This window comes from Schistocerca cancellata, chromosome 1 (assembly GCF_023864275.1).
Source record: "Schistocerca cancellata isolate TAMUIC-IGC-003103 chromosome 1, iqSchCanc2.1, whole genome shotgun sequence".
Lineage (NCBI taxonomy): Eukaryota > Metazoa > Arthropoda > Insecta > Orthoptera > Acrididae > Schistocerca > Schistocerca cancellata.
Window position 1 is genome coordinate 953,154,480 of NC_064626.1, and position 15,428 is coordinate 953,169,907.

The window sequence follows — 15,428 nt, forward strand, 5'->3', positions numbered from 1 at the left end:
TTTGTATTTGGCATTTGTAGTATATTCTGTTGGCCTAGCTTCACACTTATATTGGGCTTCACATTATTTGAAACATGTCTGTAATTCATCCATAATGTTTTTTTTCTCATTCACAAATAAACTGTTGTCCCTGAACCATTTACTTGCTTCAACTGTTGTTGTTTCAATTTTCCTGTTAAGGTCAGTCTCATTCTGAGCTTTAATAAAAATCATCAGCAAAAAGTACATAATCAGCTTGTGTTAAATAGTTTGGTAAGTCATTTATAAAGATCAAGAACAACAGGGGTCCCAACACCGAACCTTTGGGCACCCCATAAATAACTTCCTTGTAACCAGAAAAGTATGACTTTCAATCATGAACTATTTCTACTTTCTGGCATCTGCCAGATAAGTGTGACTTGCATGAGCAGTAGCACAGACTCCATAGCAACTAAGTTTTTTGAGCAGTAGTTTATGATTATTTACGTCAAAGGTCTTTGATAAATCTAAAAAGACCTCACAATTTACTTCTTTATTATCAATGGAATTTAGGACAAGTTTTAGAAAGTTGTATATAGCTGTTTCAGTTGATCTATTCTTTCGAAAGCAATTTTGTTCATTGACCAATATTCCAATTTTTTTAGGAAAGTAGAGAGTCTTCCATACATTACTCTTTCTATAATTTTTGAAAAACAAGATAACATTGATAAAGGCCTGTAGTTTTTTTACATCATAACGATCCCCATTTGTGTATAATGGTTTTATGATTGATTGTTTCAGCTTTCTAGGGAAAGTGCCAGTACTGAAAGATGCATTAATTATATCTACACGAAGAGGAGTAATATATCTGCTGTGTTCAATGATTTTGTCTGGAATGCCATTGGTGCCATTTTTTAGTTTGCTTATGGCATTCTCTACCTCATGTACTGTTATAGGATACAAAAACATAGTTTTGGGATTCAATGTGATGTTATAACTGATGTCTGTACTACTTTGGGTTCATATGAGGTTTTGAACTACACTTGAATATATTGGCAATGTGTAGTGGATCATTTATAGTTTTGTCCACAGTTTTAATAACAATGTTGTTTCTTACTTTGCTTCTTCTTAAGTTACTATTGATCACTTTCCAAACTGGTTTAATTTTTTGTTGCTATTATTTCTACTGATATATGAATCATTATTTAACTTTTTTGCGGCTGTAATTACTTTCTTGTATAATTTCCTATAACACTTAACACATTGTTTCAAAGCGGAATTTTGCCTTGCTGATTTACTTAACATTCTGAGTTGCTCTCCAGATTTTCTTATGCCCTGTGTTATCCATGTGTTAATTTTGCCTTTTACTTTCATTTTCTTAAGGGGAAAAGCAATTTGAAAGTTATGTTTGTAATCAGCTAGAAATGACTCAAATTTCAGGTCTATACTATCATATTTATCTAGATCCCAAATTGTCTTTTTTAACAAGGAATTAAAAATCCTAACATTGTCCTCATTAATACATCTGCTGTGGATGTGTTTCTAACTTGGCCTAGAGTTTTTACAGAGTACATTATTTATACTAAGTTTTAGTGCTTTATGATTGGAGAATCCAGTGTCAATCACTTCTACAACATTGTCTAGTTTACGTAAGTCAAGAAATATTTCGTCTATTGTTTCAGAGTTCTTTCCATGTCTAGTGTATTCAAAGATAGTTGGTGCTAAATTATGCGAACAAAAGACATTGGTCAGTTTTGTAACATTTAAACAGTTTTATTTTGCTGCTTATACTTTTCCTAAAGGTACCATGTAATTAATAGCAACGAACGTAAGTGAATTCTGTAATAGCAAATTTGTGGGTATAGGCTCCCCCTGTACATTATACTCGCTACTTCTAATGTTGTCTGTGAAGAAGTGTAGTTTTATTAGTGGACCACTGCTCCTCTTCGCCAAATCTTGTACAATATCTTATTTTATAGTTTACATCTCAGTCAAACACATTTTCGGTGTGTATATTTCATTCTACCTTTCACATTGACACTACTCACTTGCTGTATGTAAGTTGCTTGTTCTTAGGTTCTGTGCTAATACCTTTCTTTTAAGTGTACATGTTGTTACTTCTCTTTTAAACTTGTCTTAATCGTATATAAAAATCGGATACCTGTGTATATTCTCTACTACTTGGAATACTTATACTTATTTCTAAATATTATAACTATGTACATCCAATAGCCTATGTTAAGGTCACAAATTTAGAGTGTTCTATGCTCCTTATAGTTTCCTTGCATCAGTGGGACCATTTTCTTAAAGGTACGTATGCTTAATCTAATGATATACTCTTAAAATTAGTGCTCTTTACAGTATAATCTCCAACTTGTGAATAAATGTCTCAGTTCATTTTATTTGTGTAACTGATTTATGTCATAGTAATCAGCTGATAGGTACCCCATTTCATATCACTTCTATTTTGTCCAGTTGGCTGAGTGCTGTGGATGCCGATTCACTTAAATTCTAAAATGGTTTCTGTCATGGTGCCCAGAGTGTCTTTGTGCATCTTAAAGGGAACACTGAACTCAACCTTCCTTGTTGCATACTACAACGTTCCACCCGGACTGTTACATTTAATGTAACTTTCTATTACCTGGAGTTCATTTGATGAAAGAATATAACAGTTTCCAACTTCACAAAATTTATTGACAACTGAACCGCACACTCATCACGTTAACAAAACAATGACTGGCGTACTTCACAGATCTCTTTGACTCACTGAAAAAACAACAACTCAACAACGAACTAACTCTCTTGCAGCATCGCTGCTTTGCTTTATACAGAATTTTAACAATAAATTTCAAAATAACTCATTACTAATTTTGTACAATTTTGATGCTACAATGAAAATTTACAAAATGTAAGGAAACTGATGTTACAGCTGAATAAGGTATAAAATACAATATTAATTGACATAATTTTTATAGTATTATCACTAGTTTTAAATATGAAAATCAATCTGAACTTTAATTACAATAATGTCTCTTGTATTATTTTAGTTACGTAATTAATTACTGTTGGGATCTGGTTACTAACATTCAACGGCAGTACAAATCTCATGCTTTATCCGACTACATTTGTAAAATTTACAAATAAGTCCTCAAATACTGAAAATAGGAAAATTGTGTAATGTATACAAATGGAGAGTTAATTAGAAATGTTATTACAAAGGATATTAATTACAGAGGAGGACATAAAAATAGATAACACATGAAAATACATCTCTTGGTAATAACATTTAAACCATTTCTCAAGATAATGATGTTCTCTGTGTCAACCCAACAATCAACTGAAATTAAAGTAATTAGAGGCACCAACCATGTATGCCAACATTTCCACAACCTCTTTATATTTGCAGCCAGATATTTAACACTTCAATTTCTCAATTAAATATCTAACTCATCAACTGTACATAATTTTGATGACAACAATCCCCCGACGATCATGATAATATATGGCCTTCCAGAACGTTCTAAATGCTTTCACAAAGACTATTAAGTGTTTTAGCAAATTGGACAGAATGATATAGATAATGACACACATACAAGTTTCTAGGAAGCATCGACTCATCCAATAACTATCCGGATGCATATAAAAAAAAAGGTGGTATTAGACATTTCATATGATTCTCGGGGAAGGCTGCATCATTATAATACCTTGCCCCTATGATCTGCTGTTAGCCACTTCACATGTATTTGTTTATGTACGCTCCACTTTAGGCACAACTGCGTGTCTCAGTATACTTCCTCACTCATGCCTCTTGCTTAAAGTTTGCACATTGTGAATTCTTTTCTTTTCCATCGCTCTTGTTTAAGTTTTTTCACCTGATGCAGTGTAACTACATCTAATGGTTTTCACTAACTCAGTGCTCTGTATACCTGTATGTTTCCCACCTTTACCTTCATTGTTGCTTGAATAATTTCACTCACCTTGCGTGTCGTTTCTTTCTCTTCAGTAAACAAATCGCCTTTCATTTCTGTGTCCTTATCATACCTGAAAAATAGATTCCAGATGTGCTGTATGTGTCACTTTTGTTTTAGGGTCTACCTCCTCTTTTCCATTCCTGTTCATGTTAGTATTAATGTCGCTCCTGTTAGTACTGTGGCACACTGACAATTCATTACCTTCTTCCTCAACTCACACTCGATTACTGTTTACTGGGGGCAGTAAAGGTATGAATTCATTTTCTGCCACCACTTCTACTGTGTTCACTGCATGTTCGTGCGCTCACCAGTTCATGTCCCGATTGTTTCAGTTCAACTATATGGGTTGCTGTTTCTCTCTCGGATCGCCGTGTTGCATATTCCGAACCTGGTAATTTGCATTTCCTTTTCACCTAGTGTCAAAGTTTTATCTCGAATTGCTCCTGCCTTGGCCATTGCCATACCTATAGGGCTGATATTTATTTTTGTACCTTTGGTCATCCTGTGGCTGATGGGTAAACTGATTGTACAGATTTCAGTTGTGGTGCAGTGCTGCATATATATGCCATTCATTCATATGCGCACGACCATTATAGTTTCCAAAGCCATTGCCATTACCGAAGTTGTTCTTCCTGTTTGCATTGTGTACATTACTGTTATTATAACTAGGCATGACTTGCCCATCCTCACGAATTAGATATATTGAGTTGAGCACTGAAAGAAAATACTCGAGATCATATTCGGAAATGGTTACCAATTTTTTTTCTAACATTTTCAGGTAATTTGTTCTTTAAGATTTTCAATATATCAAGATGACATATTGGATTATTCCAGTATCAAGTCTTGTTTAGGTATGTTTCAAAATAGTTTCTTAGCCCTCCAAATTTTGGATGATATGATACTGGTTTAAAGACCTCTCATCTTAATCTCTCCTGGATAACTGTTGACCTGTTTAACTAAAAATGCATTTTCAAACTAATCATATATCTGACAGAGTTCCGACATCTCTGTAGCCCAAAAATGGTGACACTCTTGGTGTGTGCTACCACATATTTGATCTTTTGAGCTTCTGTCCAAGTCCTAGGCAGTACATTTCTTAAAGCTCGCACAAACACTACCAGGTGAATTTGCTTTTTTTCATTTGAGTGTACAGGGAACTGTCAATGTTTTATTAAACTCTTTCCCATTAACAACACTGTCCAGCAGGGAGGGACAGCATTTACCTGCGATGATAGCATATCTGTTTCACAAAAGTTGTGCCCATTGCTCGTGTCACGCCTCGGCGTGCAGTCGCACAGCGTGGGTTGGGCATTGTTGTCCGCGCCACTGATTTCTCTCACTGGCAGATGGTTGTCTATAGCTCTGCTCACTGCCCCTGGAGATGATATTATCATACTTTGTTTGCTAACTATTTTGTCCATTAAGATTTTTTCTATCTGTCTGATATTATGTTCTATGCATTTTAGAATTTCTTCTTCCTTGTCCCCCATTAATTCGGTTACCACTTCAACATAAATACACTGTTCATGCATGCACTTTTCTGAGATCATTGTGTTTTCATCCTTTGTATTACTCTTTACAATTTCATAAAGTTTCACATTGTCTGACTAGATTCTTTTATGTTCTAACTTAAGTAATCCTATTTCCACTGTGATTTTCGCTACATTTTCTGGCAAGTCATCACAGAAAGAATGCAGCTTCTCTACTTCTGATTGTACATTGTCTATTTTAACATGCGTATTCTTTTGCACTACCTGTAAATTATCCTGAGATTCTCTGATTCTGGATAGCTCCTGTCCATACTTGTGTGTTATTGTTTCAATTTTTTCTTCCACTATGTCTTTCAATGTCTCACTCATATCATGAGCTAAAGTTTGTACCTTTTCATTAATTTTCCTGTCCATGTCTGTGGAGATTTGAGAAATCTGCTGTGTGAACTTCGTATCCAGAATATTGGGTTCTGCACAAAAAATTTTTACCTCATCTAAAATGTGTGTCATGTTTGTATTTACCTTCCCAATCTCAGACTTTATTGAGGTCATGTCTGCTTTCACATTAGTCATGTCTGTTTGTATTGTGTCTAAACTTGACTTCTATGAATTGATTGTGTTCATGTTAGTCTCTACACCCGATATTTTTGAATTTACTGTGATCAGATTAGTCTCTAAACCCAACATCTTTGAATTTATATCTGTTTCCATTGTGTTCATGTCTGTTTTCATTGCATTCATGCCTGTTTGTATTGTTCTTGTTAAGGCTTAAAATAAGGCTTGCGTATTTTCCCTATTCACTTCTGGCCGACGCTTGTCAGCATCTGCATCTGTACTACGCATACTACTTTCATTTAAAATATTCTCTTGCCTTAATGTGCCATTAATGACATCTATTGTAATCAATGTATTACTTGTAATGAAATGTTCTGTATTCACGGGCATCCAATGCAACAATGGCACATTGCGCCCAGCATTCAAATAATCATTGCTTAATGGTTCTAAACCACTCACTGTTGCATTTTGCAAATGGAAGTCTACTACATTGGCATTTTGACATTTTCTTCACTACTTCTCACGTGCCAAAATGCATATATATATATATATATATATATATATATATATATATATATATATATATATATATATATATATATATATATATATATATATATATATAAAAGGAAAGATGATGAGACTTACCAAACAAAAGCGCTGCCAGGTCGATAACAACACAAACGAACACAAACATACACACAAAATTCAAGCTTTCGCAACCAAAGGTTGCCTCATCAGGAATGAGGGAAGGAGAGGGAAAGACGAAAGGATTTGGGTTTTAAGGGAGAGGGTAAGGAGTCATTCCAATCCCGGGAGCGGAAAGACTTACCTTAGGGGCAAAAAAGGACACACATTGAAAATGTCTGCCTGTGTCCGCGCACATGCGGATGGACACGCGTGTGTGTGCGAGCGCACACCCGTCGCTTCCTACCCCAAGGCAAGCCCCCGCACTCACGGGACCGGAACGACTGCCCACCCTCTCCCCCAAAACCCACATCCACTCGTCCCCCCCTCTCCCCCCCACCCCCCGACGAAGCAGCCGTTGGTTGCGAAAGCCAGAATCTCGGGTGCATGCTTGTGCTCGTTTGTGCGTCCATCGACCCGCCAGCGCCCCTGCCCGGCAGGTCCCATCATCTTTCTTTTTAGATATATTTTCCCATGTGGAATGTTTCCCTCTCTCTCTCTCTCTCTCTCTCTCTCTCTATATATATATATATATATATATATATATATATATATATATATATATATATATATATATATATAAAGAAATATGATGAGACCTACCAAACAAAAGCACTGGCAGGTCGATAGACGCACAAACAAACACAAACACACACACAAAATTCTAGCCTTCGCAACCAACGGCCGCCCCACCAGGAAAGAGGGAAGGAGAGGGAAAGTCAAAAGGATACGGGTTTCAAGGGAGAGGGCAAGGAGCCACTCCAATCCCGGGAGCGGAAAGACTCACCCCAGGGGGAAAAAAGGACAGGTACACACTCGCACACACACACACACATACATCCGCATACACACAGACACAAGCAGACATTTGTAAAGGCAAAGAGATTGGGCAGAGATGACAGTCGGGGCGGAAGTACAGAGGCAAAGATGATGTTGAAAGACAGGTGAGGTATGAGCGGCGGCAAATTGAAATTAGAAATTAGCGGAGATTGAGGCCTGGCGGATAGCGAGAAGAGAGGATATGCTGAAGGGCAAGTTCCCATCTCCGGAGTTCTGACAGTTTGGTGTTAGTGGAAAGTATCCAGATAACCCGGACGGTGTAACACTGTGCCAAGATGTGCTGGCCGTGCGCCAAGGCATGTTTAGCCACAGGGTGATCCTCATTACCAACAAACACTGTCTGCCTGTGTCCATTCATGCGAATGGACAGTTTGTTGCTGGTCATTCCCACATAGAACGCTTCACAGTGTAGGCAGGTCAGTTGGTAAATCACGTGGGTGCTCTCACACGTGGCTCTGCCTTTGATCATGTACACCCTCCGGGTTACAGGACTGGAATAGGTGGTGGTGGGAGGGTGTATGGGACAGGTTTTACACCGGGGGCGGTTACAGGGGTAGGAGCCAGAGGGTTGGGAAGGTGGTTTGGGGATTTCATAGGGATGAACTAAGAGGTTACGAAGGTTAGGTGGATGGCGGAAAGACACTCTTGGCGGAGTGGGGAGGATATCATGAAGGATGGATCTCAATTCAGGGCAGGATTTGAGGAAGTCGTATCTCTGCTGGAAAGCCACATTCAGAATCTGATCCAGTCCGGGAAAGTATCCTGTCACAAGTGGGGCACTTTTGGGGTTCCTCTGTGGAAGGTTCCAGGTTTGAGGAGATGAGGAAGTGGCTCTGGTTATTTGCTTCTGTACCAGGTCGGGAGGGTAGTTATGGGATGCAAAAGCTGTTTTCAGGTTGTTGGTGTAATGGTTCAAGGATTCCGGACTGGAGCAGATTCGTTTGCCACGAAGACCTAGGCTGTAGGGAAAGGACCGTTTGATGTGGAATGGGTGGCAGCTGTCATAATGGAGGTACTGTTGCTTGTTGGTGGGTTTGATGTGGACGGACGTGTGAAGTTGGCCATTGGACAGGTGGAGGTCAACGTCAAGGAAAGTGGCATGGGATTTAGAGTAGGACCAGGTGAATCTGATGGAACCAAAGGAGTTGAGGTTGGAGAGGAAATTCTGGAGTTCTTCTTCTCTGTGAGTCCAGATCATGAAAATGTCATCAATAAATCTGTACCAAACTTTGGGTTGGCAGGCCTGGGTAACCAAGAACGCTTCCACTAAGCGACCCATGAATAGGTTGGCGTACGAGAGGGCCATCCTGGTACCCATGGCTGTTCCCTTTAATTGTTGGTATGTCTGGCCTTCAAAAGTGAAGAAGTTGTGGGTCAGGATGAAGCTGGCTAAGGTAATGAGGAAAGAGGTTTTAGGTAGGGCGGCAGGTGATCGGCATGAAAGGAAGTGCTCCATCGTATTGAGGCCCTGGACATGCAGAATATTTGTGTATAAGGAAGTGGCATCAATCGTTACAAGGATGGTTTCTGGGGGTAACAGACTGGGTAGGGATTCCAGGCGTTCGAGAAAGTGGTTGTTGTCTTTGATGAAGGATGGGAGACTGCATGTAATGGGTTGAAGGTGTTGATCTACGTAGGCAGAGATGCGTTCTGTGGGGGCTTGGTAACCAGCTACAATGGGACGGCCGGGATGATTGGGTTTGTGAATTTTGGGAAGAAGGTAGAAGGTAGGGGTGCGGGATGTTGGTGGGATCAGGAGGTTGATGGAGTCAGGTGAAAGGTTTTGTAGGGGGCCTAAGGTTCTGAGGATTCCTTGAAGCTCTGCCTGGACATCAGGAATGGGATTACCTTGGCAAACTTTGTAAGTAGTGTTGTCTGAAAGCTGATGCAGTCCCTCAGCCACATACTCCCGACGATCAAGTACCACAGTCGTGGAACACTTGTCCGCCAGAAGAATGACGATGGATTGGTCATCCTTCAGATCACGGATAGCCTGGGCTTCAGCAGTGGTGATGTTGGGAGTAGGATTAAGGTTTTTTAAGAAGGATTGAGAGGCAAGGCTGGAAGTCAGAAATTCCTGGCAGGTTAGGAGAGGGTGATTTTGAGGAAGAGGAGGTGGGTCCCGCTGTGAGGGAGGATGGAACTGTTCCAGGCATGGTTCAATTTGGATAGTGTCTTGGGGAGTTGGATCATTAGGAGTAGGATTAGGATCATTTTTCTTCGTGGCAAAGTGATATTTCCAGCAGAGAGTACGGGTGTAGGACAGTAAATCTTTGACGTCTTTCTTTTTATGAGAGAGAGAGAGAGAGAGAGAGAGAGAGAGAGAGAGAGAGAGGGAGACATTCCATGTGGGAGGATAAGTCTGGGAGGAGGGATGATGGGACCTGCCGGGCGGGGGCGCTGTCGGGTCGATGGACGCACGGGCGGGCACGGGCATGCGCACGGGATTCTGGCTTTCGTGGCCAACGGCTGCTTCGTCGGGAGGGAGGAGGGGGGGGACGAGGGGATGTGGGTTTTGGGGGGGAGGGTGAGCAGTCGTTCCGGTCCCGGGAGCGGGGAGGCTTGCCTTGTGGGGAGATGGAGGGACGGGTGTGGGCTTGCACACACACGCGTGTCCATCCGCATGTACGTGGACACAGGCAGACATTTTCAATGTGTGTCCTTTTTTCCCCCTAAGGTGATTCCTTCCGCTCCCGGGATTGGAGTGGCTCCTTGCCCTCTCCCTTGGAACCCGAATCCTTTCGTCTTTCCCTCTCCTTCCCTCTTTCCTGGTGGGGCGGCCGTTGGTTGCGAGGGGTTGAATTTTGTGTGTGTGTTTGTGTTTGTTTGTGTGTCTATCGGCCTGCCGGCACTTTTGTTTGGTGGGTCTCATCATCTTTCTTTTTGGATGTGTTTTTCCCACGTGGAATGTTTCCCTCGATTATATTCATATCATTAATTTGAACCCAACAATCACGTTTGTTATTGTTATTGTTATTGTCACTGTTACATTTCGTCGTCTTTTCTGTCGTCTTATTTCCTCCTTCTGTTTTTGCCAGCAGTTTCACTTTCTATTCACCTTCTCCTTTTTTACCGTAATCCAGTGTACAGTTTTATCCCGCCGATATACACTCAATAATACGTAATAATACATAACCCACTTCCAAATCATAACAAAAACATTTTTTTTTCCGCTTTCAACACTACCGCTGCTATAAAATCCATCGTTTCCAGTTCACAAACAGTTCCTTTCAGCTATTAAACAACCTTTTCGTCTAGTTTTAATAACTTTTGCTTTATTTCCATTTCCGTTTTTCTCACATCACCGATCATTTTTAGCCGCTTCCCACAGGTTTTAACGTCATTATTTCTTCATCAGACAATTGTCAGCTTCATTTCCATAATCTGCCACCACCAAACCACTCCTTTTAATACATCCTCACGTAGTTTTTTCGAAATTTTCCCGTATTTCTCCACCCTTTAACGTGTTTTGGCGGCAACACACCCACCTAACCTTTATGCACATCATTATCTACCTACACAATTTCACCACAGGATCAACATAGCCCAGCTCTAACCAACCCTTTTTCGCCTTTTTTCACACCAGATCTCCATTTGCTTTCTAGTTTTACCTTTATCTCTCCCCATATATTTTTATATTTATTTTCATTTTCATTTCAGCCTCATGTTCCACTTTCCACCTTCTAGTTCCATGTCACCCTCACAACACCTCCACAACGACCCCATTAAGTTTTATTTACATTCCCTCCAGAAACATGCCTTTGCCCTAGCCAGATTACATTCCCATATTTTATTTTCTCAGGCTTCTCTGACATTTGGCATCACCCCCAAACACCTCACACTTAAAGTTCCCATCTCTGGCTGCAACCCTTCTTTCCATCAGTCCCTATACCAGTTCCAAACCGAACAATCTATTGCCCTCACCCACCTAATTCTTCACCTACACATCCACTCAGCCAATCAACACACCCATCAACTCCTATCCTTAATAAAAGTCCTCAATCTTTCCTCTCCCACATCCACACCGGTGGTTCAGAGCATCCTCCTACAGGCCAACCGCAAATTAGAACAGCATGCCACCCTCCACCTTAAAAAACTATCCAATCTCCTGGTTTCCCACCTCCGGAAAGGCAACTCACTCACCCTTCACAACCTTTCCAGCAAACCTCAACCTCCTCTCATTGCACACAAACCCAGTCTCTCCCAACAACTCAATCTCCCACTTCCAGCTCCATTCCCTCCAAAACCTCAAAATTCCAATCAACACAATCTGCAACCACAACACCCCAATTCAGTAGTTAACCTTTCCTCCAAACCTCTCTCCCAATCGGAAACCTCTGTCCTATCCAAAGGCCTCACCTTCAGCCCCACTCCCAGATTTAACCAAACAGCCCTCGTCAAAGATTTACTGTCCTACACCCGTACTCTCTGCTGGAAATATCACTTTGCCACGAAGAAAAATGATCCTAATCCTACTCCTAATGATCCATCTCCCCAAGACACTATCCAAATTGAACCATGCCTGGAACAGTTCCGTCCTCCCTCACAGCGGGACCCACCTCCTCTTCCTCAAAATCACCTTCTCCTAACCTGCCAGGAATTTCTGACTTCCAGCCTTGCCTCTCAATCCTTCTTAAAAAACCTTAATCCTACTCCCAACATCATCACTGCTGAAGCCCAGGCTATCTGAGATCTGAAGGCTGACCAATCCATCGTCATTCTTCCGGCGGACAAGGGTTCCACGACTGTGGTATTTGATCGTCGGGAGTATGTGGCTGAGGGACTGCGTCAGCTTTCAGACAACACTACTTACAAAGTTTGCCAAGGTAATCCCATTCCTGATGTCCAGGCGGAGCTTCAAGGAATCCTCAGAACCTTAGGCCCCCTACAAAACCTTTCACCTGACTCCATCAACCTCCTGATCCCACCAACATCCCGCACCCCTACCTTCTACCTTCTTCCCAAAATTCACAAACCCAATCATCCCGGCCATCCCATTGTAGCTGGTTACCAAGCCCCCACAGAACGCATCTCTGCCTACGTAGATCAACACCTTCAACCCATTACATGCAGTCTCCCATCCTTCATCAAAGACAACAACCACTTTCTCGAATGCCTGGAATCCCTACCCAGTCTGTTACCCCCAGAAACCATCCTTGTAACGATTGATGCCACTTCCTTATACACAAATATTCTGCATGTCCAGGGCCTCACTACGATGGAGCACTTCCTTTCATGCCAATCACCTGCCACCCTACCTAAAACCTCTTTCCTCATTACCTTAGCCAGCTTCATCCTGACCCACAACTTCTTCACTTTTGAAGGCCAGACATACCAACAATTAAAGGGAACAGCCATGGGTACCAGGATGGCCTCCTCGTATGCCAACCTATTCATGGGTCGCTTAGAGGAAGCCTTCTTGGTTACCCAGGCCTGCCAACCCAAAGTTTGGTACAGATTTATTGATGACATTTTCATGATCTGGACTCACAGTGAAGAAGAACTCCAGAATTTCCTCTCCAACCTCAACTCCTTTGGTTCCATCAGATTCACCTGGTCCTACTCTAAATCCCATGCCACTTTCCTTGACGTTGACCTCCACCTGTCCAATGGCCAGCATCACATGTCCGTCCACATCAAACCCACCAACAAGCAACAGTACCTCCATTATGACAGCTGCCACCCATTCCACATCAAACGGTTCTTTCCCTACAGCCTAGGTCTTCGTGGCAAACGAATCTGCTCCAGTCCGGAATCCTTGAACCATTACACCAACAACCTGAAAACAGCTTTTGCATCCCGTAACTACCCTCCCGACCTGGTACAGAAGCAAATAACCAGAGCCACTTCCTCATCTCCTCAAACCCGGAACCTTCCACAGAGGAACCCCAAAAGTGCCCCACTTGTGACAGGATACTTTCCGGGACTGGATCAGATTCTGAATGTGGCTCTCCAGCAGGGATACGACTTCCTCAAATCCTGCCCTGAATTGAGATCCATCCTTCATGATATCCTCCCCACTCCGCCAAGAGTGTCTTTCCGCCATCCACCTAACCTTCGTAACCTCTTAGTTCATCCCTATGAAATCCCCAAACCATCTTCCCTACCCTCTGGCTCCTACCCCTGTAACCGCCCCCGGTGTAAAACCTGTCCCATGCACCCTCCCACCACCACCTATTCCAGTCCTGTAACCCGGAGGGTGTACACGATCAAAGGCAGAGCCACGTGTGAGAGCACCCACGTGATTTACCAACTGACCTGCCTACACTGTGAAGCGTTCTATGTGGGAATGACCAGCAACAAACTGTCCATTCACATGAATGGACACAGGCAGACAGTGTTTGTTGGTAATGAGGATCACCCTGTGGCTAAACATGCCTTGGCGCATGGCCAGCACATCTTGGCACAGTGTTACACCGTCCAGGTTATCTGGATACTTTCCACTAACACCAACCTATCAGAACTCCGGAGATGGGAACTTGCCCTTCAGCATATCCTCTCTTCTCGCTATCCGCCAGGCCTCAATCTCTGCTAATTTCTAATTTCAATTTGCCGCCGCTCATACCTCACCTGTCTTTCAACATCATCTTTGCCTCTGTACTTCCGCCCCGACTGACATCTCTGCCCAAACTCTTTGCCTTTACAAATGTCTGCTTGTGTCTGTGTGTATGCAGATGGATGTGTGTGTGTGTGCGAGTGTGTACCTGTCCTTTTTTCCCCCTGGGGTGAGTCTTTCCACTCCCGGGATTGGAGTGGCTCCTTGCCCTCTCCCTTGAAACCAGTATCCTTTTGTCTTTCCCTCTCCTTCCCTCTTTCCTGGCGGGGCGGCCGTTGGTTGCGAAGGCTAGAATTTTGTGTGTGTGTTTGTGTTTGTTTGTGTGTCTATCGACCTGCCAGTGCTTTTGTGTGGTAGGTCCCATCATCTTTCTTTTTATATATATATGTGTGTGTGTGCGTGTGTGTGTGTGTGTGTGTGTGTGTGTGTGTGTGTGTGTGTGTGTGTGTGTGTGTGTATATATATATATATATATATATATATATATATAAAATAGAGGGAAACATTCCACATGGGAAAATATATCTAAAAAGAAAGATGATGGGACCTGCCGGGCAGGGGCGCTGATGGGGACGATGGACGCACAAACGAGCACAAGCATGCACACGGGATTCTGGCTTTCGCAACCAACGGCTGCTTCATTGGGGGGGAGGGGGGAAGAGGGGGTGACGAGGGGATGTGGGTTTTGGGGGAGAGGGTGGGCAGTCGTTCCGGTCCCGGTAGCGGGGGGGCTTGCCTTGGGGGGAGGAAGGGACGGGTGTGCGCTCGCACACACACGCGTGTTGTAATGGTCGCCTGGTCGTAGATATTGCTAATTGCTATAATCGCACTATTTCACTCCCATTTACAGAGCTTGTTAGCACTTGATGTTAGGTTGGCGCCATTACAATGCATTGTAGTAATCACTGCTGCTTGCTGGATCGCTGCTGTGTCGCGATGTTGATGCTGGCTCTAAATCTGGTTGTCTAGGGTTAAAAACATGAGGTCCCGTGTTTTGTTTTATGTGCTTTTGATGATAAAGTATGAACGAAACCAACAAATATGTAAACTTCAAATATTTATTTCTCTGGTGGCCATCTTAATTCCACTGTCCACCAAAGACTATGACACAACACAACTTCCTTTACATGTTCTTTGCATTGTTTATCCACCTCAAACAATAACACACTAACACACTGTACCAAAGTGACAGTCCGACTGCCTTCTCGACCCTTCTTGCTGCTCGTATTTATAACATTGTCAAAGAACTACTAAAAAGAGATATAGTTTACAAGTCACATGTACATCTGTTATCATAATTTGTGCAGAAAAGTTATTAATTTGCATTGAGTGACATAATTTAACATGTTATTAAAATGACAGACAGATTTG

At 42.2% G+C, this 15,428-nt stretch overlaps 1 protein-coding gene across 1 annotated transcript in view; it reads right to left on the bottom strand.

The window, feature by feature from the left end:
- Positions 1-1,474: 1,474 nt before the first annotated feature.
- LOC126117688 (uncharacterized) overlaps positions 1,475-15,428 on the bottom strand; it is a 130,239-nt gene continuing 116,285 nt past the window's right edge. Inside the window, exon 3 of the mRNA XM_049915044.1 lies at positions 1,475-1,510. Within this exon, the coding sequence (XP_049771001.1) occupies positions 1,475-1,510 (36 nt within the window). The remainder of the gene's footprint in view (positions 1,511-15,428) is intronic.